General features: G+C 55.2%; 6 protein-coding genes across 6 annotated transcripts; 3 read left to right on the top strand and 3 right to left on the bottom strand.

The window, feature by feature from the left end:
• Positions 1 to 1,240: 1,240 nt before the first annotated feature.
• CC84DRAFT_1073278 (uncharacterized protein) lies at positions 1,241 to 3,303 on the bottom strand (the record flags this gene model as incomplete). Its single annotated transcript, XM_018173686.1, has 4 exons — positions 1,241 to 1,770; positions 1,871 to 1,954; positions 2,056 to 2,645; positions 2,765 to 3,303. Coding segments are annotated over 4 exons (1,743 nt in total), but the record flags the coding sequence as incomplete, so codon positions are not given.
• A 1,656-nt stretch (positions 3,304 to 4,959) lies between these two features.
• Positions 4,960 to 6,760, bottom strand: CC84DRAFT_1134730 (cyclin). The gene has a single exon (XM_018176033.1). It carries the CDS (start codon positions 6,275 to 6,277, stop codon positions 5,222 to 5,224), a length of 1,056 nt encoding a protein of 351 aa, XP_018042625.1. The 5' UTR covers positions 6,278 to 6,760; the 3' UTR covers positions 4,960 to 5,221.
• On the top strand, positions 6,321 to 7,249 carry CC84DRAFT_94602 (uncharacterized protein). Its single transcript, XM_018187938.1, has one exon. It carries the CDS (start codon positions 6,616 to 6,618, stop codon positions 7,132 to 7,134), a length of 519 nt encoding a protein of 172 aa, XP_018042624.1. The 5' UTR covers positions 6,321 to 6,615; the 3' UTR covers positions 7,135 to 7,249.
• A 4,308-nt stretch (positions 7,250 to 11,557) lies between these two features.
• On the top strand, positions 11,558 to 12,681 carry CC84DRAFT_1201301 (uncharacterized protein). The gene has a single exon (XM_018181713.1). The coding sequence runs from the start codon at positions 11,987 to 11,989 to the stop codon at positions 12,542 to 12,544; it is 558 nt and encodes a 185-aa protein (XP_018042623.1). The 5' UTR covers positions 11,558 to 11,986; the 3' UTR covers positions 12,545 to 12,681.
• Positions 12,682 to 13,253: 572 nt separating this feature from the next.
• On the bottom strand, positions 13,254 to 16,048 carry CC84DRAFT_1159601 (SET domain-containing protein). The gene is made up of 2 exons (XM_018177280.1): positions 15,264 to 16,048; positions 13,254 to 14,971 (listed from the first exon to the last, which is right to left on the bottom strand). The coding sequence occupies exons 1-2, from the start codon at positions 15,827 to 15,829 to the stop codon at positions 13,642 to 13,644; spliced, it is 1,896 nt and encodes a 631-aa protein (XP_018042622.1). The 5' UTR covers positions 15,830 to 16,048; the 3' UTR covers positions 13,254 to 13,641.
• Positions 16,049 to 17,040: 992 nt separating this feature from the next.
• On the top strand, positions 17,041 to 19,513 carry CC84DRAFT_1159598 (uncharacterized protein). The gene has a single exon (XM_018177279.1). The coding sequence runs from the start codon at positions 17,303 to 17,305 to the stop codon at positions 19,217 to 19,219; it is 1,917 nt and encodes a 638-aa protein (XP_018042621.1). The 5' UTR covers positions 17,041 to 17,302; the 3' UTR covers positions 19,220 to 19,513.
• The last annotated feature ends 40 nt before the right edge of the window (positions 19,514 to 19,553 follow it).

Raw genomic sequence — 19,553 nt, 5'->3', positions numbered from 1 at the left:
CAAGGAAGCTCTGGCTCTGGTTGTTAAGGAGCTCCGCGATGAGCGCATCCACCTTCACGCAGAGCTAGCCGTTGCCCGCGCTATGCTCGAATCACTCGACCCAAGCCTTGGTCGAAAGAAGCGTGCGGCGCTGGAGAACGAGATTGCAGACTTGCTTGCCAGAATAAAGGTCAAAGACGACCAGATCTACAACCTCTACGATGTGCTTGAGGGCCAGCAAGATGGTGACATCACCGAGCAGTTTGTTGAGGGGGTGACGGAGGAAATTAGGGCGCAGGATGAGGAGGTCGAGAAAGAGGTGGAGAACAGGAGGAAAGGGAAGAAGGTCACCATTCAGAGCTTCCATGAGGATGAGGAGAGCATCAGGGATGAAGATGAAGAGGAGCTGCCATGGGAGGGCTTTGAGAGCACCGGTGAGCTTACCGGCCGCATCGGTGTGTATTAGACCATCTTCCGGCTGCTGAGAAGGAGCCTTGTGTTGCGGTCAAGAATTTGTGTTGAGCGCTCAACATCGGAGTGTAATGACTTTGGGTTTCAAGGTTAAGGTTCGGCGTTTTGTGTAGGAAGTTGGGCATTGTTACGGAGCACTGGGTATTGAGAGGGTCCGTCTTCCGGGTTTTCTCATTTTCGATTCTTCCTTCTGATTTCTTGATTTCCTGATATTGACACCAGTTGTCCTTGGGTACGACGAGAAGCCGTCTTGGACGGCGTTGCTTGCATCTAGTATAGTCCTGGTGCAGTGGCATCCTGCGGCTCTGGACCGCGTGCTTTGACTCACCCCTTGCGGTTCGAGTTGGTGCGTGGGTTGGGGGTGTGGTCTGACGTCGCTGTGCTGATGAGCTGGAATACAATGACTGCTGGCTTCCTCAAATGTCGTACTCTACAGAATGCAATTCCCAGATAAGAGTACACACGACTTAGGCACCATGACTACGTCTGAGTCATTCTAACTAACAATGCTTCCTTTCATTAGTCCTTATACGCAGATCCAGCGTCGCCACGAGTACTAGGAAATAATTATGAGAATAGCGTACTACCCCAGGATAGGTATTACGTAGACCGATTGTACTCAGACTTTTGGCCCGATGCTGTAAAACGGCGAGGAGTGGCCGACTCACCGCACTGAGCCAAAAACACCCACCCGCCCCTTCTCTCTCCTCTCCCACGCCTCCCTCGCAGCAACCTTCTCCTCATCCAACCCCACTCCCTCATAGCTCACCCACCCCTCCCCGATCAATGCCTCACTCCTCTCCCCATCCACCTCAATCGCCGCATGCCCGTCCTCATCCGCCCTCAACCTCACCACCAACCGCCCATTCCCCTCATCCGGATCACTCAACAACCACACATGCTTCGGGATCTTCGTCCCATCCTGGCCAACCATATTGTCCGCCGCAATCGCTAGCTGCGCCCCGCCCCTGCTCGCAGCGACAATGAGATCCCGGGGGTCGAGGTAATTGAAGCGCGTGAGATCTTTCCAAACATGTGTGCGGTACCGCTCCACGAGCACGGCAAGCACGATGGCAGTGTTGAGCGCGAAGATGGCGTAGATGTAGGCGGGCTGGCCGAACTGCAGCGCGTATAGGGATACGGTGGCGCCGCGCGGGCTGTACCTGTACTTGTTGCGCACCATGAGTTGTGCTGCGCCGTAGGCTACGAGCATGTCGTCGGCCATGGCGGTCATCGCGTTGGTGAGGCCGCCCAGCGTGCGTTGTTCCTGCGTGAGCGGTGGCCAGGTGCCGCCTGTGGTCATGGCGTAGGCTGCGATGCCTAAGGTACGGGTACAAGTCAGTTTGAGTTTAAACAGGATGGTGTAGGTCTCAGCTAAGCAAGCAAGACACATACACTTTGTATCCGGCAGTTGACTTACTGGAGTTGAGAGCCTGGCCGAGGAGGGAATCGTAGAGGTTGGTCAGGTCGTTAGAGAGGAGCTCGAACTGCCGCACGACCGTGCCTATACTCGCGGGTGCAAGGTCAGCTGAGTCACAGAAATGAGTTTTTGTACAATTTGTCCATGTCTAGGACATGGCGACTTTGTACCGGGGAGTATCGTACGGGTGAGGTTGCGGGAAGGATTGAAGTCCGGAACCTCGTAGCTAGGTTTGACCCTGATGTTGAGGTTGGCGAGGTCGACGGTAACGTCGAACATCGTTGGGGTGAAGTCAAACTCGCACTGGGTGTTGTTGAGGTGAGCGTAGGAGTCGCCGGCGGTGATGGCGACGTAGCGACGAGGCGACAGCTCACTGTATGCAACACCCATGGCCACTATGGCTTTGGCGTTGTGTCCGATGTAGTTTGAGTACTCTGGTCCTTCGACGCTGTCCGGGAGGTTTCCTGCGGCTGAGTAGATCCATTCGTTGACGGGACCGGAGAGGGTAAAGTTGGACGTCTGGTTGTAGATGCATGTGACGGTCGTCAGATAGCCCTCCTCCGCATATTTGTAGCCGGCTGCGTTTGTGGCCGGCTGGGTGATGGCAATATCTCTCAATCCCACTGATGCGCCCACGCCGTAGGACCGTCCGGTGTAGCTGAATTGCGTGTTGTCAATCTTTGCATGCACAAGCTTTGCAGAGTCATTGGACGATGATCCAGCTGCAGCCGAAAGCAACGGTGCGATCAGCTGCTGGCCAACAGAGTATGTGAATCTAAGACACGGATACGAAGTCAGTGTGAGTTAAGACAGTGTGGTACATGTCTTAGCGAAGCAAGAAGTCTTTCCTCTTCAAGAAAGACACATCAACTTTGTACCTGGTGCTTGACTTACAGACCCTTCGAATTGCGGACTGAAGGCCCGGCTTTGCCTATCTCCATTGGGTACTCTTTGATGAACGATACGTTCCCGTAAGCGGGCACTTCGAGTTGCATCCACGTTCTTGTAGAGCTGACCAAGGGAGCAAACGAACCAGCCCACAAAGCTGCAGGTACGAGACTGAGCAGGACCATGCACATCACAGGAAAAAAGAACCGCAAAGGCAAGTCCCAGTCGATGCGAGGTATTGTCATGTCGACCCATGTGCGGAGGACATCGAGAGACACGCTCGCTTTCTTAAGGCGTAACCGTAAAGCGTAGTTGATGAGCTTGCAGATTACAGCGACGTGGATGACGCCGAAAAAAGCTGCGAGAAGCTGGACGGTGAAAGCCACTGATGCTGGATACCGGTTCGCCAAAGAATATACCATCCCTGTTGCGCGCCATTTGTACCTGTCCGCAGCGAGCAAGGTCGTAGACAAAGTGGTTGTAATTACCAATCCGTAGAAGGTATTGTGGAGCATCCAGTGGCTGAAAGGCGCGGTCCTGCCGTCGCCCTGTTGACCGACTCCATTGCGCTGGAAGGTCGACCGGCGAGCCATGAATGGCGAAAAAGACAGGGTCAAGAACGTAAACCCATAGGGGTGAAGAAATCCACAAGTGTACTAGACCAGAAGAGAGCGACTGAGGGAAGAACTCAAAGATCAAACTAGAGACTTTCACACATCTACACGCGATCACAACCGGGACTTTGCAGTCAGCTGGGCCGCTTTGCTTGGACATCTCGCAGTGAGTTGAGGCGACATGCACTTATCCGCATGAACCTGTATTTCTCATCGAGCGCATGCGGCTGGCGATGTCTCTGAATCGGACCATGGCCATACGCGCGAGATGTTATACTTGAATTTGTGACTCTCAAATCTTGCTGCGGGCATTGCCTCGGGAGGCAGAAATCGTTTGACAACAACTACAGCCGGATTGTATCTTTTTGCTTCAATGACCTTCCAGGTAAAGTGCTCAACCAGACTCGAAGCAGAAGCGTTTGCATGGCCCACGGTAAATAGGCCCAGGGTATACCTGCAAGCGCATAATCTTGTCGACTGCAAGTGGTTCCTTCATGAACCTTGTGCTCAGCCTCCCAAGAGAAAGGAGGAACGAGTCTCTGGCACGAAACTAATGCCCCGTGCCCTGGGACAACCCAAGGCCACGTACCTGCGCAACTGACTCTTTAGCATCGTCGTCGACTCGAACCGAGCAACCAAATTTTCGGGCAGGAGGATCCAACTCATAGCGTCTTCCATCGTGTCTTCTCGAACAAAATTATCACGCGGCAGACGCGATTCATGAGTAGCATCGCTCGTGCACCACAGCCCGCCCACCAGTTCGCACCAGGCGCTGATAGCAGGTGCTGACCCGAGATGAGAGGAGTCTCTTCAATATATACTAATCGCAGATCCCATCGATGAAGCCGTGCCGCCGAGCTCACGATGTCTCTGGAAGAATGGTGGGGCGAGCACGCGGCGCGCAAAATATCCGCGAATGAGATGGGCGCGTATCCAAACGTCACCCGCGCTTGGCACGCATCAATGTGAAACGCTATTCCATCGTACACGTTTGATCTTCGAGTTGATGCAATGCAGGTGTTGGAAGAGGGTGTCTGTCACGCAGGGTGGTTGTTTGAAGACGGCGATGCACGGCACCAGAGTTTTGCAGCGACTTCGGCAAGCGCCACTGACCGGCTGGTTCCGTTGAGGTTGTCGTCGTATGCGCCTACGTAGGGCTCAGCCCCCACAATCCACCATCGCCACTTCGCCACAAAGTGTGGCTGCGAAAGTGGTCGCCAGCTCGCTACGAGGCAGAATGAATATCGCCATCACGAAAGTTGCCGAGGTGCTGAACGGTGCATGCCGAGATGGTGCGCAAGCAGAATCATGGTGTGGGTCCGGCAAAAGATGCTCGTCGGCTGACGACCGGTGTGATCGTATTCGAGGCTGTGATGATGTTCAGCTTGGCATGTTGGTGCCACTGATAGGCGCAAGGAACGTAGGACACCAGCGTAAGAAGGCCGCATTTGCTTAGCTGTGGTTCGTGGATTGGTATACAGTTTACGTGGATCATATAAAGTAGCGGCTGGGAGGAACGACGCTTACAGTGCGAGGACGGAGATTGCGAGAGCACAAGCAAGGGACGCAAAGAGTCCGGTGGTATCGATAGTTCGGAGTCATCTTTCATTATCGTCAGCGCAAAATGCGGGACGTATGCTATGTGTGCTATGGATATCTCAACGGCACGCCGGCCATTTCGCAACCACATAAATGCTAAAATTAAATCCCTACGCCGTCGCAATGCTAAGCAAATGGTGGTGTGAAATCATATTCCAAGATATACTCAAGGGCCTCCCATCCAGTAGGTACCACATCAACCATATCCCCGCTATCTTTTCGTGATATGACAAAGGAAAATGCAATTGTACTAGTATGCTGCTTGTCGCCCGGTGTAGGCGCCAGCGAACATTCTGTTGAAGAAGCCACCCGACGTCTTTGCCTTCTTTGTGGCCTTGTCGTCGTAGAGTGGCAGAGAATGTTGAAGCTTTGAATGCGTGACGGGCGCGTTGATATGTACAAGGGTAGCGCCTTGGTCTGCATCGTAGCGTCGAACAATCGCTTCTGCATGCTCTTCTGTGAAGCTCATGGGCGAATCTGATGACTCGGACACGGATGAACTGCGGGTCGGCGGTGAGAGCGATGGTGTTCTTGATGCAGCCCGAGAAGATGGTGTTTGGTATGCACGCATGTGAGAGTATGAAGAGTACGAGGAAGCGCTGTGCATGGAAAAGTCCGAACGAGATCGCTGGTGCTCCGGAGTGAAGGTGTACTGCTGGCGAGCAATCTCCTGTTCGCGCTCCGCGGCCCTAGCTTTCTCAGCCTGTCGTGCCTGCCAGATGCGAACGGGGGCCAGGAAGGGCTCGAGATGGTAGTAGAGGTCATCGGGGTTGATGCGCAGGTCCCAATCCAAAAGGAAGAGGAGCTGCTTCTCCATCAAGTTGACCTCGGTGATGGAGAAGCCAAAGTTCTCGTAGCCCCGAACAGCACTGTACCTAGCCCAGTGCTTGTTCTTGGGAGACGAGTCGTTGAGGTTCTTGGCAGCCAGGATGAGAGAGGCCAAGAAGATCCTGTGGACGGTACACCTCATGCCCTTAGCAACCGGAGGAAGGCGAGACTTGAGTCGGCTAAGGTAGACGAGCGAAGACATGAGAGTGGGGACCTGAACATGTGACCTCTCGACGAGGGAGGTGATGAACTCCTCGAGAGAGGGCAGAGCAGGTTCGCCGTAGGGGTTGGCAGCATGCTGGGGCGGCGATGCTGGTGGGGTTGGCGGCAGGTTCTTGTTGAGATGTGATGGTTCGCAACGGATGACTTGGGCGGCCTTGGAAGCGAGGTAAGAGATCATGTCCTGGGAGACGGGCAGCTGGATGAAGTGGTCCAGTGCAGCCTTGTTCTCGGCAGCGAGGTTTGGTGAGTAAGGCATGGTGGCGATGTGGTGGTGATGATCAAGACGAGAAGTTGGGTCTCTTAAACAATGGTCGACCTTGCAGTGAGGTCGAATGGGTGCGTATACAGCCTTCCCAATTGAGTGAGCCGTGCAAGGTGGAGATAGGCTGATGACCGGTCGGCGGGCTGTCTGTCGATGCTGTGTAAGCTAAGCCCTGGGCTGTAGTGTGGCTGGCGAGCGTGTATACGATTGCGGGCAAGAGGGACGGCAGGCAGAAGGATTAAGAGAAGCAGTTCCGGCCGGCGGAAAGGCGCAACGGAGGGCAACGAAAAGAATGGAAGAACGACTGGGCGGACTGCAAGGAGTCTGTGGGGATGGCACTGCCAAAGGGGAGGAAGGGAGGGATGGTCGTGATTGGCCAGCGACCGGGTGGGCCTGCCTGCGCTGAAGGGAAGGGAGGGGAGGGAGAGGTGAAGCGAACTGCACTGACCGAAGAGTCTCTCGCGGGCAGCGGGATACTTATTCGCGCCCCTCGAGCGGCAGCGCGCGATGCTCGTTTGAGCGGTGCGCTGGGAGGAATGCTGGTGCGGGTGGGTTGCGCGGTGGAGCTGCAGGCGCGAGCCAATGGGCGCGCGGGGCCGTGGTTGTTTCGCTTGGTGCGCGCCAGCGGGTGCTCGGGCCAGGCGGTTAACTGGCTATCTGGGGCCTCTATGCGAGGTGAGAGGTGCGCTGCGGGACGGCCAAAAGAGGCGTGTTTCAAGACGCCCGCCTGTCGATTCGCTGCTGGCCAGCTGTTTACCACGCCTGTACGCTATTTCAGAAACGGCGCCTGTCAGCCAATCTCGCGACTCCGGGGCCGTCTGTGTTTCAAAGCGCGCAGAGAGTCGTTTTAGAACAAGCCGCGCACTGCAGGCGGCGCTGGTCGAGGGTAAAGCGGGTGGATGAGGTTGGGCGGGGGTTGCTCCTCGGCCTGCGTGCAGCAGCGCTGTTGATAACCAGCGCGGGCGGCGGCCGGCGGGGTGCTTCTCGACGCGGTCGGGTGGTCTGGACTGGGTCACGATGAAAGTCGGTGTGAGGCGGTGAGCGCTGGTATGCGTGGAGCGTTCTGCCTCTGGACCCGGTAATGTGTGGATGGCGGTCGACCACGATGCAGCCAGCACGCTTCCATATATCTTGCACAGGCGTTTCCTGCCACCGGACCCCAGGCACGCGTACCTCATGCCGGACTTCGCCAGCTCACGGTGACGACTGCTGTGTGGCCCAATGCTCGGAGGGTATCCCTAACCGCAAATTTGCCATTCACCCCCAGCCTCCTAGCGTCCACCAAGGAGCCATCGGACTGTCCTGGACGGCTAGCGCCCGGATAGGGAAGGACGCATCTCTGCTCGCCATCGCGGCGGACGCGCGTGTGCGACACGGCGAAGCTGACTGTGGGTTGTGGCATGCGTCGAGCGGCTGTGGCTGCGAATTTTTATGGGGCGCAGCAGAGCCACCATCTGATGACAAGTCGGCCGAGATCGACGCAGGAAACGCCGACACCATTGGCCCGGCGGCGAAACCTCGTTTCGACACTGAGTTGACAGATGCCATCTGACCCCCTCGAGTGGGTCGAGAGCATGAATGGAAGCCCAAGCTATCCACCAACGCTCACCTGCCAGATTGCAGTAGCACCGCATGGCATCCACGCCTAGCATAGCACTCTAGCAGTATCCGGAAGGCCGCCGCACCGGACGCCATTCTTCATGCTCCAGTCCTCTGCGATGTGGTCCGGACCCTGCCGGTTTCTGGTTCTCTCCACCAAGCGCCGCCGAACACTGCCTCCAGGCCTCCTTCTAGAAGCCATGGCATCCAAAACACCCAACAGACCCAACAACGCAAGCATTGTCAGCGACCACGTCGGCGTCTGCTCGACCATGGACGCGCTCGTGCGGCGTCCACCATGGCGGCAAATCGTGGGGTTCCAAACCTACAAGCGCCCGTGAGCGCTCGGATCTTCATCTCCGTGCTGCCAAAATCATGCGCGCTGCCTAGAAAGGTCCTTGGAGAGAAGCGCTCGATGCGGCTCCGTGCCCTCGTTCCGATGCGGCACGCACGGATCGCACCATCCTAATTTAGCGTGCAGCCGCCCATCAAGCGCTGGTGTCACTGTGTCCCCAAAATTGAAGTCGAGTTCTTTGAGAGCCCTTTGAACTGCAAGATAGCCGACTTTTCATGCAAACAGTCCTGGGACTTCCCGTGGCAGCGTCTACCTGCCTATTCCACAGCGTCGTGATGGGCCTTCCGTAACTGGCAAAAGCGCCTCGGCCTTGATGTTTCACAAAACACGTGGTGCACCAACCACAAAAAACGACAACGGCCCCCGCGTGCTCATCGTCATCCAAAGCTGTCCGTTGAAGCATCATCTTTGACTCATGACGTCTGCTCACATGGGGCTACCATCAGATATTCGACACCTGAGACACCACGATAGTCACTTGTCTTGACTGACTCGGTGTTCGCGGAAGCCAACTGCGTGAATTGCTGTCAGCGATCCAGCACCTCCACCGCCCAAGCCATATTCCCATTCAGTGTGCCTCTCTCATTACGGAGAAAACGTTCTGAAACCCTTCAAGAACGAAATTTCCGATATCTGTACTGAGGACGGATTGGGAAGGACTTCGCTTTGCAACCCTTGAGTCAATGCTCCGATGCACTACGCACTGTCTAACACCATAGGCGAATGCACAACTAGCGTCCACAGAAACTCTGTACACGGTCTAATAATTCAAGGTTGACTATGGCTGAGTAAACACAATCGTGTTAAAGGCCGAGCACCGAAGTGCATGTGTGATATACGCAAGCTGCGCTCGCATTCCTAGCGGCATTCGTGCCTGCTCGCATTCTCCGGAATATTTCCACAGCCCAAGGCGTCATTCGCTATCTCTGGGTGTATTGCGTTGAGAATATAGGCTCTCAAAGCCACGATGACCAATTCTAGCATCGAGACTCTTCTCATTTGGCGGAGAATTCCCTGGACCCTATGAGCGGAGGTGGAATAGTGGACCTGGGAGCGTCACGTGCGATGCTTTGGAGTCCGCCACGGAAAGTTACTCCACTTCCGCCAAAGTACGCCACGGATCCTCTATGCTTCCCTGGGTCCATAAGCGAGCCGTTTGAACCATTACCTCGGACTCCCGATGTTGCTTCGAGGATCCATATGCAGTACGAGCGAACAGTCCGAACTGCGTGCAGCATCCCAATCTACCAAGCTCTCGTGAGTTCCGAAGTCTGTATCGGTCAGTTGCAACACGATTCGACAACTCCGAAATCGCTATGATGTACTCACTCCGATGGTATTTGATGGCCGCCGGTCGCTTTCCGCTTTTCTTGGGAGCATCGGAGATTGCAGAGGCCGTATACCAGGGCGCCGTGCTTCACAACGTTTGGGCTATAGAACGGCCGCACAACAGTAAGCTGCGGCACAGCTCGACTAGCACGATGGGGCAGCGGATCTATCCAAAGAGGCATCCTCTCTCGAAACTTTCTGTCTTGCAGGATTCTCACCGCTTGTTGCACATGTCTGAAGTTGCAGCAATTCATTGTGGAAGCTAGGCTCAGCAAGGCTTAGCGATTATATACGAAGTCCGTCGGACCAATCACGAGCATGCTCACGAACATAATCATCTGCTGCGAACGTTCTTTTAAGCATCTGACTCAACACTATGGCTGACATTTAGGACGGCATCTCTATTGAGAGCCTGAGTTGTGCCTCATTGGCCCCAATAGTCCGGATCAGGATAAGCAACGACAAATAGAGACAACGGATATGAGCGTGAGACATCGAGCGGAGCCTCCGTCCACAGCCTCTCACGATTTCGGCAGATGTAAACTTACTAACACAGCCTCGTTGGTAGGATCCATCAGCGGCGTGACCGCACCAGCCGTACGCTTGGAGCCTTTCAGTAATGTCTCAGTCCTTGTGCGGGGGATTTTCAGGCACCCCTTCGTATCGATACGGCTTATGACGATGCGGGCTATCAGCACCCATCAGACTCTCCAAATTAGCTCGTTTCTCACAGTTGATCCCTGCATGGCACTGGCTTACATGGGCTAGCAGGGTGAAGTTCACGATATCGTAGGATTCTCGTACGCCTTTCAGACCCCACCCACCAAGCCAACACAACAAACCTTATCATCACTACGTCCGAGAAACACGGCTCGCTCTCTTAGCTCATCCCTTCCACATCCCCACTCTTGGCATCTAGCTTCGCCGCGTGCGGGCCTCGTGATATGCCTCTCGATTTGTCTCTGTGTCACACGACTGATCATCGCATAATCCGGACTTCACCCCACACGACTCAGTCGTGATCTTCGCTTCGATCTCTCGTACTCTCGATGGAAACCGAGTTCGCTAATCCGCTACGATTCGTGTATAAGTCATCGCAAAAGGCTTCTTAACCTCAGAGTTGAGGCAGACGCTTCCTGTGCCCCACTGTCAGACCGTATCCCGCAGGGACCGCACGCCTGGTTGGTGGTGCGACGGCTATTTTTTCTGTGGGAGAGCTTCTTTGTGGCTTGTTGGATGTGGGTGAGAGAAGGATCGTAGAGTGGGTCGTCTTGATTCAGAAAGGAAGTAGATGCTTGTCGCCATGTTGTTATGGCTTTCGTCGGAAGGTTCCGTGCTGTGTCCCATTGACTCGTGTTGCTACACTGCCACGCATGGCCCTACTTGTCTTTTCTCGTCTCAAAAAATTCATTCGCAATCAATATGATCTCTACATGCTTCTACTAGTTCAGTTATCATGATCGAATCGAAATCTGGGTACAACTGGCCTATCGTACCTATTCCCAGGAAAGGATTGAAATTGAATTCTCAATGTGGTCTTGTCTCCCGAAGCTCCTTCGTAGAAGAATTTGATGGGGCGAGATCCTTAGTCCTTCTGATATCTTGACTTTGCGCATTTTAAGTACGCTTCTGTTTTGAATTCTCTTTCATATTGTATTCATCTCTCTCTGAATTCACCAGCAAAACGTGATCGTCGAATTGCAGTATATGCCCGAGAGAACAGGGTCAAGCAAGTCTCCCAAGAAGGCACATTGAGCGGTCCACGCACAACACAACGTACGTCGCCGAGCAAGAGACCGGATAGTCGTATTGCTCATTCTATGGTAACGTAGGGTATCTGATCTTTTTGTTAAGGTTGTGGTACTGGTACAGGATGACACGCCGACGAAGTCGCTCCAAATCATTACATGACTGTCCAGCAGTACCGCCGTTGAAGTGGATCGAGCGTGCCCCACGCGATGCGGAGCCATTAAGAATCGCTACCAGATATTCCTCACCGCCACCATGAAGCAACCCGAGAGCATGAGAGTGTCGGGCACGAGGACCTGTGGTACTCGATGATATGACACTCACAACACTATTCCCACCGCTGGAGCTAATTTCTCGTAGTGGAGGTAGTGAAAGACTTCGTAGATGATTCATGGCACAACACTCGACACGTCGACAAGGCAAACGCAAAGATTTCAGCTTGTGAGGCAGTCCCTTGCGTTATGAATGCAGAACGGCTGCTCGCTTCAACACTGTGCACACCGCTCGCACATGATCATAATGTCGCCTATCCCGATATACCCACGCATTGTAGTGGTCAAATATCTCCACCTCGAGAAACTACTTCACCAACCTAGTGGAAGGATAAACCCATGATCTGAGCCTCCATAAACATCCACCTAGATACTCCTGCCAGGAGAACCATACTAATAATGCCTGGGTTCCTACCTCCACCTTCCCTCAAGTGCTTCGTCCACGTACGAGACCTTACCGACGCCGGCGGCGGCATGAGCAAGGGCATCTCCGTCATGCTCGAATCTTCGACGAGCCGTCCGGTAACCCGCAAGCGTGTGGACCCATGGCTGAGGAAGAATTACACCACTCAAGAGGTCGCTTCGATGCGCCAGCTCGCCTCCCATCCAAACATTGTCCAGCTCATCGAATACATGCCCGCCAACCCTTGGTCCGGGCATGGACGAGCTGTACCTCGAGCACTGCGCGGTTTCCCTGGCCCAAGGTACCCAGCTACACACGCTACGCGAGCTGCGCGCGTTCTACGCGGCGCGGCATGTTGTGGTACCCGAGGCGTTCGTGTGGCACCTCGACTGGGTCTCCTGTCAGCGGCCGCCTTGATGCATTTCGGGGTGCGGAGCGCGGACGAGCAGTCTGCTGGGAACTGGGCGTCGATTTACCACCGGGACTTGCATTCCGCGAACGTTTTCCTCTCGCCAAAGGGCCCAAGAAAGATCGTGGGTATCCCCGCATCGTAGTCGGCAGCTTTGGGTGTTCGAAGGCCGAGGAGGTCATCGACGCTGCACGGGTCGAACGTGCCGATCCGGAAAACGATAGCATTAACGATGTGAAGAACGTGGCTAATCTTGTACACGGGTTCTGCTATCAGTCGGCACCAGGCACGCGGATGCTGACTGAGCTGGGGTGTCCTGAAGAGTGGGTGTACGGGGAGGAGCCGAGGGGGATAGCGGTGAGGCTGAGTTTGAAGGATGACGTTCATAATGTCTTGACTTTGCTGGACGCGGTTGGGAATAGGAAGCAGGAGCTGGTGGCCGCAGGCCAGCTGAAGTTTTGCCGGCTTCTTACGCGGTGTCTTGAACTTTCTAGCGTTTCGCTAATGCAGCAGTCAAAGATACATTTGGATCAAGAAGATTTTTACATGAGCGACTTGATGTAGTTCTGTCGATAAGTTAGGTCAAAGGATGAAATGCTGCGAGGCTCGACCGAAGGTAGTCAAGAGTGGCAGGATCATCAATACAGAATGTTCCTTCAGAGAGCCTCAAAACAGTTGGTTGTAAATTGTGTCAACTCCCATGTATCTCCACTTCTGAGACGTCAGCCTAGTGGAACGTATCCTCTGTGGCTACATTTGTATCTTCCAACTTCAACCCACATTTGCGTCATTCACTGGCCCAGATGTTCAATTTTACATATCAGGCACAAAAATCGATTACATGGTTTCCAACCAAGAGACCAGGGAGCCCTGGCTTGCATCCTATGTGGATATGAATCTGAAAGACAAAGACGCGTATTTCAGACCATTCCTTCCGAGCGCCGGTTTCTCGCCGAGCTACGAGGAAGGGCCGTTGGTGTTCGAGACCATGTGCTCAAGTCCTTTATTGGCGTCTAGTGCGCGAGTTGCGGTCTGAACTGATGTACGATTGTTGACACCTCGTAGTCAGAAGTACCGCACAGGCCTAGGTTCAAGACACGCTGAATGAAACAGGGGATAATCGTACAATCATCGTCTCAATGGGCAGAAAGAAATGATAGAACCGGACAATGTAAGGGAGTTCCTGTTGTCGCGATGGTACACGATATTCTTCTTCTCTCGGCGTATTCTTCTGAAAACCCCTCACAACCCCTTAAACATCCAATCCCCATTTCCCGCATCCCCAGGCCCGAGCTGCAGATACATACAGATCCTCTGCACTTCTTCCCCCTCTACCTCCTCTACAACGGGAAAAGCGTACTTGTCCACGACCTCATCAGCCCAAGTGTACGCCCTCTCCACTTGATCCCTATTTTGTTCCCAACCCCGAATAAATCCCTCCAGAGCTTCTGCATCCACAGTAGCAGTCGTAGGAAGCGGCGTCTGCTCCACAAGATACTCAATCCAGTCGGAATAAGCCTGGCGCCCGGGTGAAGCTGCAGCCTCAGTATGTTCGTATGAAATCAGGAATAGGCAGAGTACTAGTTTCCACACCGACAGCTCGGCAGGCTGCTGTCCCGTTTCGAGGGTGGCGATTTCTGCGCTGTACCGAGCCCAGGTGGAAAAGTCGAGCCCGTACTGGCTCGCCAGGCCGGACTGCAGATGTTCGGCGCGGGAGGGGAAGTCGGAAGATAGGCGCGTCAGCGCTTCGGTTGAGGATATGATGACGGGTCGTGTGGGCACGCCGTCGTGGAATCTGAGGGCATCGAGCACGGCTTTGAGTTCGGCGCGGATGGAGTGCAGGATCTTGGCCTGGCCGTCGCGGTATATGGTTGCGTATTTTTGCTTGTCATTGGAGAAAGAAGCTTGACGTTTGGGAGCTAGGGGTAGAGTCTGGCTGCGATTGTCGATGGCTTCGTACGTGAGCAGTAAGGTTTCGAGTACGACTCTGGATGGCACAGAGTCGGCTTGAATATTTCCAGGAGGGATTTGAAGGTTCATCAGGGCTTGGATGAAGAACATGTGCACGATGCGAGGGGGGATGGCTCGGAAGAATGGCAGGCGGTTCTCGTACCGCCCGAATGGGTGGCCTTTCGGACGCAAGTACTCAGGCTCCTCGTTTGGATCCACAGCGAGGAACGACGTGTCCATTCCGAAGGGAACGTTGACTGGCTCGAACATCTTCATGCTTCGAGCGGCTTCTTCGATCTGGGGGGGCAGCCGCATTTTGATGGCAAACTGTTCCACGGGATTATCCGCGACGCAGAAGCCGTAGCCAAGAAGAAGCTCATCGTTCTGCTTGGGAGCGTAGTTGTTGTATACCTCGTCACCGGGTCGCACGTCGCCGTGGTTCAAAATCTTCAGTGTGAAGTCTTGGAATGGATGGAAGTCCCATTCGACTTTGGCGGTCGGGGAGTGGTTCAAGATGTCTACTACAGGAAAGAGGATCGGAAATGTATCCTTGTCCGGTATTATGTGAGTTGATATGAAGGCTCGCGATGAGATGATCGTCGCTGCCCAGCGAAACCAATCACTGCTAACCGTTAGTCCAACGCTTCACTTGAACGGCGTGCCATGGGATGAATCGAGCGTTATCTCTACTGGTATTTGATGAGCTAGAACGCCCAGGGTTGTGCAGCGCTTTTGTCTCACTTTGCGAAACTTCTATGCGGCGAGACTGGAAGCCCTGGCGGTCGTGACGCCGTTCCTCTTGGGGATGCTCCAAAAACACATGACCAAGAAGTGCCAATCAGCTGGATAAGCTTGAGCGTGGGACTTGATCTACGGTGCAACGACGGGTACCTGCTGCTATGTGGAGGACTTACAAGCTAAAGACGTTTGTGTTGATGTCAAGGCTTTCCATGACTTCGTTGGCTTGGTTCCATTCCTCAGTGAGTCGGTCCAGCTTCACGGCGGTCTCTCGTGCTAGGTTGGTTCCAGCCAGACATTGCATGTCCTCAGGACCGAACCAAAGCGGGGTGGTCATGGCACTCGGTTCTGGTAGGCAGGCGACATACGGCTGCCATTTCAGGACACTTCCACCTGTACGAAGACGCTGCTCAACCAACAGCAGGTACGTCAATACATTGTTCGGTATACGCCCTATACACTTTGCCAATGGGCTCTCGACATGAGGTACCAATGACTGGGTGTGATCGAGATTGAGATGCGAGAGCGTCAAGCTAAGTGGGCACTTGGCAACCACCGGTGAGCTCAAGTTTCTAGTTGCACGGCAGTGATAGCCGCTCGAGGCGTCGAAACCGATCTCGACATCAGCACTCAGCTCGCCACCGTTTGCTGTGAACCAGCGAATGAGGCGTGCGACCGGAGAGACATCAACGGAGTCTCCAATTTGGGCGCTCTCCTGCGAGTGTTGGTTCAGACTAGGCATGCTTGGCTGAGGATGGTTGATTATCACAAGCGGCTGACGAGAGCGCTGAGGCAGAGGGTTGGCCAGCCTTGGAGACTCTGCCCGCACGTGTCTGGCGCGTATGTAAGCTGGCGGCTGATAGTTGGAAAGCAGAGGAAAATTCTCTTTATTGTCAGTGGAGAGGTTTCTTGGCCGCCAACAGGCTTGGTGGGGTCGCAGATTGTGATGCAGAATTCGGCGATGGCGCGGGTTGGTGGGGAGCTGTGGCGGTGAGGTGCAGCGCATAGCTCGTACTATTGGTGGGCTACCCTAGCGCCCGCAACAGTCCGCTTTGGCTGCGACGAACCACTACACGCCCAAATGCTGAACATGACAGTCCGTGGGCGGACATTGGACAAAATCTGACAGCGCAGCTGGTTGCTACAGCAAAAGGCGTCAGAGTGCATCAACGGTCCAAGTCCGCACGGGTGCCTGAATGAAACGAGGTCTAATTGCACCGGGAACGGCCACGGGTTGAATTTACTCCGCATCAACGAAATGCCGGTGAGGGTGCGTATGCGCACGAAGACGAGTGGGGACGAGGACGCCCCGAAGGCCGCCCCTCTGGGTCTCCATGATGGATCCATCCAGCTGGGACGGTCAGCCGACAGGCAACTTGCAGCCTGGTCGTGTCCGGAATACTGCGGAAGCACACGAAGAGGGCCTCGTTCTGAGCCGTTTGACGACAGCCAATGTGCTCGCAGTCCTGTGCTGGTTCCCGGCCTGGGCCAGGGCAGCAGTGGAGACTACGAGCAGCAGTGGAGACCACGAGCAGCAGTGGAGACCACGAGCATCTGCGGAGGTTAACGATCTGGCACCCACGCGCGTGTCAAGGAGCACATGGGAGGATCGCTAGGCTCGTCCGAAACGGGGATGGGATGCGAGAGGCATGTCAAACAAACACGGCGGGCCCACCCACAGGCGCGTGCTGCGAAGGCTTGCCCGATGCAGCTCGCTTGTCGGCTGCGACGGTCTGATCCACGGAGGGTTAAGGAACCGGGGGCCCGAGGAGCATCAGGCTTGGTTCCAGCAGAGCGTCGGACAAAGAGTCTCACGAACCGGACTCTGGCCGCCAACGCCATGCTTCACTGAGGGGCTGCTGCTCGCCGGGGCTTCATTTCCAGGCGCTTCTTAACGGCCCTCTGCCCTCCGCAGCTGCAGCGAGGTCTCGACGAATAGCCCCAACACAGCGCTGGCACGCTCCCTGCATTGAAACGGCAATTATAGAAGTGTGGCTTGTGAGTGATTCAGCCCTGCCAGCCGGAGCTACCCCGTGCGTGTTACCCACCGCAATGCGCTCGACCCTCACTCCACTGACCGCCGCTCCTCAAAAGCCTGGCCGCCCCCTCCTCGGGGGCTGCCTGTGCTGAGCTGGCGGTACCCCCCACAATGCCTCGCACCAATGCTGACTGCACCCGCAGCTGGTGAAGCTACACGCCCTGCAATTGAGTCGCCATGCACCTGGACATGCTGGCCGCCGACCACTTGCACTCCCCGCCGCGCCTTCCCAAGGACGCTGCGAACGGCACCTGCCCAGCGTTACAGATGCCTCTTTCCGTGCTTGGCTCGCTCCTGCGCAAACAGAGCCTCTCGCCGTTCGGGCCCAGGGCCGACAGGACGGAGGCTGCTGAGGCTACTACGCCTGCAGCGGCGGCCCCTCAGACGCATCCTCCCCTGGCAACCGCCTCTGGCACCCAAACCTCTCCTGCTCCCTCGCGGCGCGCCTCCACCAGCAGCGGCACGTCGACCGAGAAAACGAAGAAGCACAAGCGGCCCAAGACCATCTACAAGCTCGCCCAGCCGCCGCACCCCCGCGGCAAGCTGCACCGCTCCAAAGTCGTCCTGCAGCTCCACCAGGTTGTCGCCTCGCGCCGCCCGAAGCCCGCCTTCGAGGTCATTCCCTACACCATCTTCGGCCCCTTGTCGACGCGCTGCAAGATTCGCACCTACCACGGCCGCTCGCTCACTACTGCCGATCTTGTCATTCTGAAGGCCGAGGAGTACCACCACAATGAAGACGAGAGGTCCGACGAAGAGCGTTTTGGGTCCAGGGAGGTCGTGGGTGTCATCTGCCCTGCCAAGGACGACAAGGGTGGCGTCACCAAAACCGCAGTCCTGATGGAGAACGGGCAGTCGTGGGAGGTCGCACGAACACCCAATGGCGGATACGAGTTCGTCCATGTCGACGACCATGGCCTCACCCTGAGATCGCGCTGGGTTGCGAAACCGCCTCATCTTCGCCGCCAGTCCTCCATGTCCAATGCCTCCCAGGCCTCCCCTACCGAAGACCGCAAGTTCACCTTCAGCACCATCAGCCAAAACTCGCGCCGCCATCCCATTATTGCGACCATGACCCGTGATCGCATTGAAGTCAGCGATTCGTACATGATGCCTTCTGCCACTTCTCCGTCCACGCCGAGCGCCCCGTCGTCGGCTCTTCCTACCCCTCTAGCAACCCCGTCCAGTATCGATATGAACTCCTTTCTGGACAACGATCGCCTTCCGATTGAGACAGACGAGGCACTCAAGGCCTTCATTATTGCTTCCGGCGTGTGGGTGGCCTTCCAGGAAAATTGGTCCCCAGCCTACTCCATCTTGAAAGGCGGTGTTCCTCCCCCTCTGGCTACTTCCAACACCTTCAGAACGACCCCCAATCGCACCGTCTCCATGACCTACGTCGATTCACCTCGCTCCGCTTCCCCTTGTTCAATGGACGAGAGCAAGCGCATTATACCCCGTATCATCCGGACACACACTCAGTTCCTGCACAGCAAAACATCCGAACCAGGCTCTCCCGTCTCCTCGCCAATCAAGACGCGTCCTCGCCGTGCCAATTCTACCGGCAACACTGAGATTTTCAGGAACAGTAGCCTCCGAAAGCGCTTCGGTCTCGCTTTGGAGGATCAGCCAGTGCTTGAAACCGAAGAAGAGCGCCACATTAAACGTAGCATGGAACTTTTGCGCGTCAAGGAGCTTGCTCTCCAGCCTCCGCCTACCTTTTCCTCAGACAATGGCGCCCTCTCGCCCATTCCTTCCATTGAGCCTCCCATGTCTCCCACTGATCCTGAGCCCTCTCCAACCTTGCCGGATGCCAGAACCAGGAAGACTCGATCCGCGTACGACCCCGTACCCACCGCTGGCATGTGGGACTCTGGTGTGGTAGAGGGCAAAGGCACCTTGAGGACACGTCCGACCAGCTTGGTCGTCGTCAACGACAAGAAAATGAAAGCCCAGCGCAAGGAACAGCGCTCAAAGAGCCGCGACAAGAACAAAGAGAAGAAGGAGAAGAAAGAAAAGGACGGACGCCGCAAGAGCGAGGGTCTGCGAGGTCTGTTCGCAGGCATATTCCACAAAGAAAAGCACGTTGCTTAAGATTTCATTGAGACTACAGGTTGCTCATGCTTATCGTTTGGTGTTTTGGTTGCCTTGCGCTTTTGGCCAGCAACTGGGTGGCATTTTTCGGTGTTTGCGGATGATTCAAAGGCTGGTCCTACACTTGTATGGCAGCCGCTCCCAGCTCTCTACGCTATGTTTTCATTGTTTCGTCGTGTTCGCGCTGTCTATCCTTTCAAACCTACGTTATCACTTTGCTTCTCTGTGCATATTGAACTATACCCCTCCAAGACGTAGCTATCTGTTCCTTGAATCAAATTGTCCATCACGAATCATGCCTCGGCATCGTACCCAGCTCCAGTTGACAAATTTT

Source organism: Paraphaeosphaeria sporulosa (genome assembly GCF_001642045.1).
Source record: "Paraphaeosphaeria sporulosa strain AP3s5-JAC2a unplaced genomic scaffold CC84scaffold_1, whole genome shotgun sequence".
NCBI lineage: Eukaryota > Fungi > Ascomycota > Dothideomycetes > Pleosporales > Didymosphaeriaceae > Paraphaeosphaeria > Paraphaeosphaeria sporulosa.
Note: the sequence above shows the minus strand (reverse complement) of the source record. Positions and strands in the feature narration are given on the sequence as shown.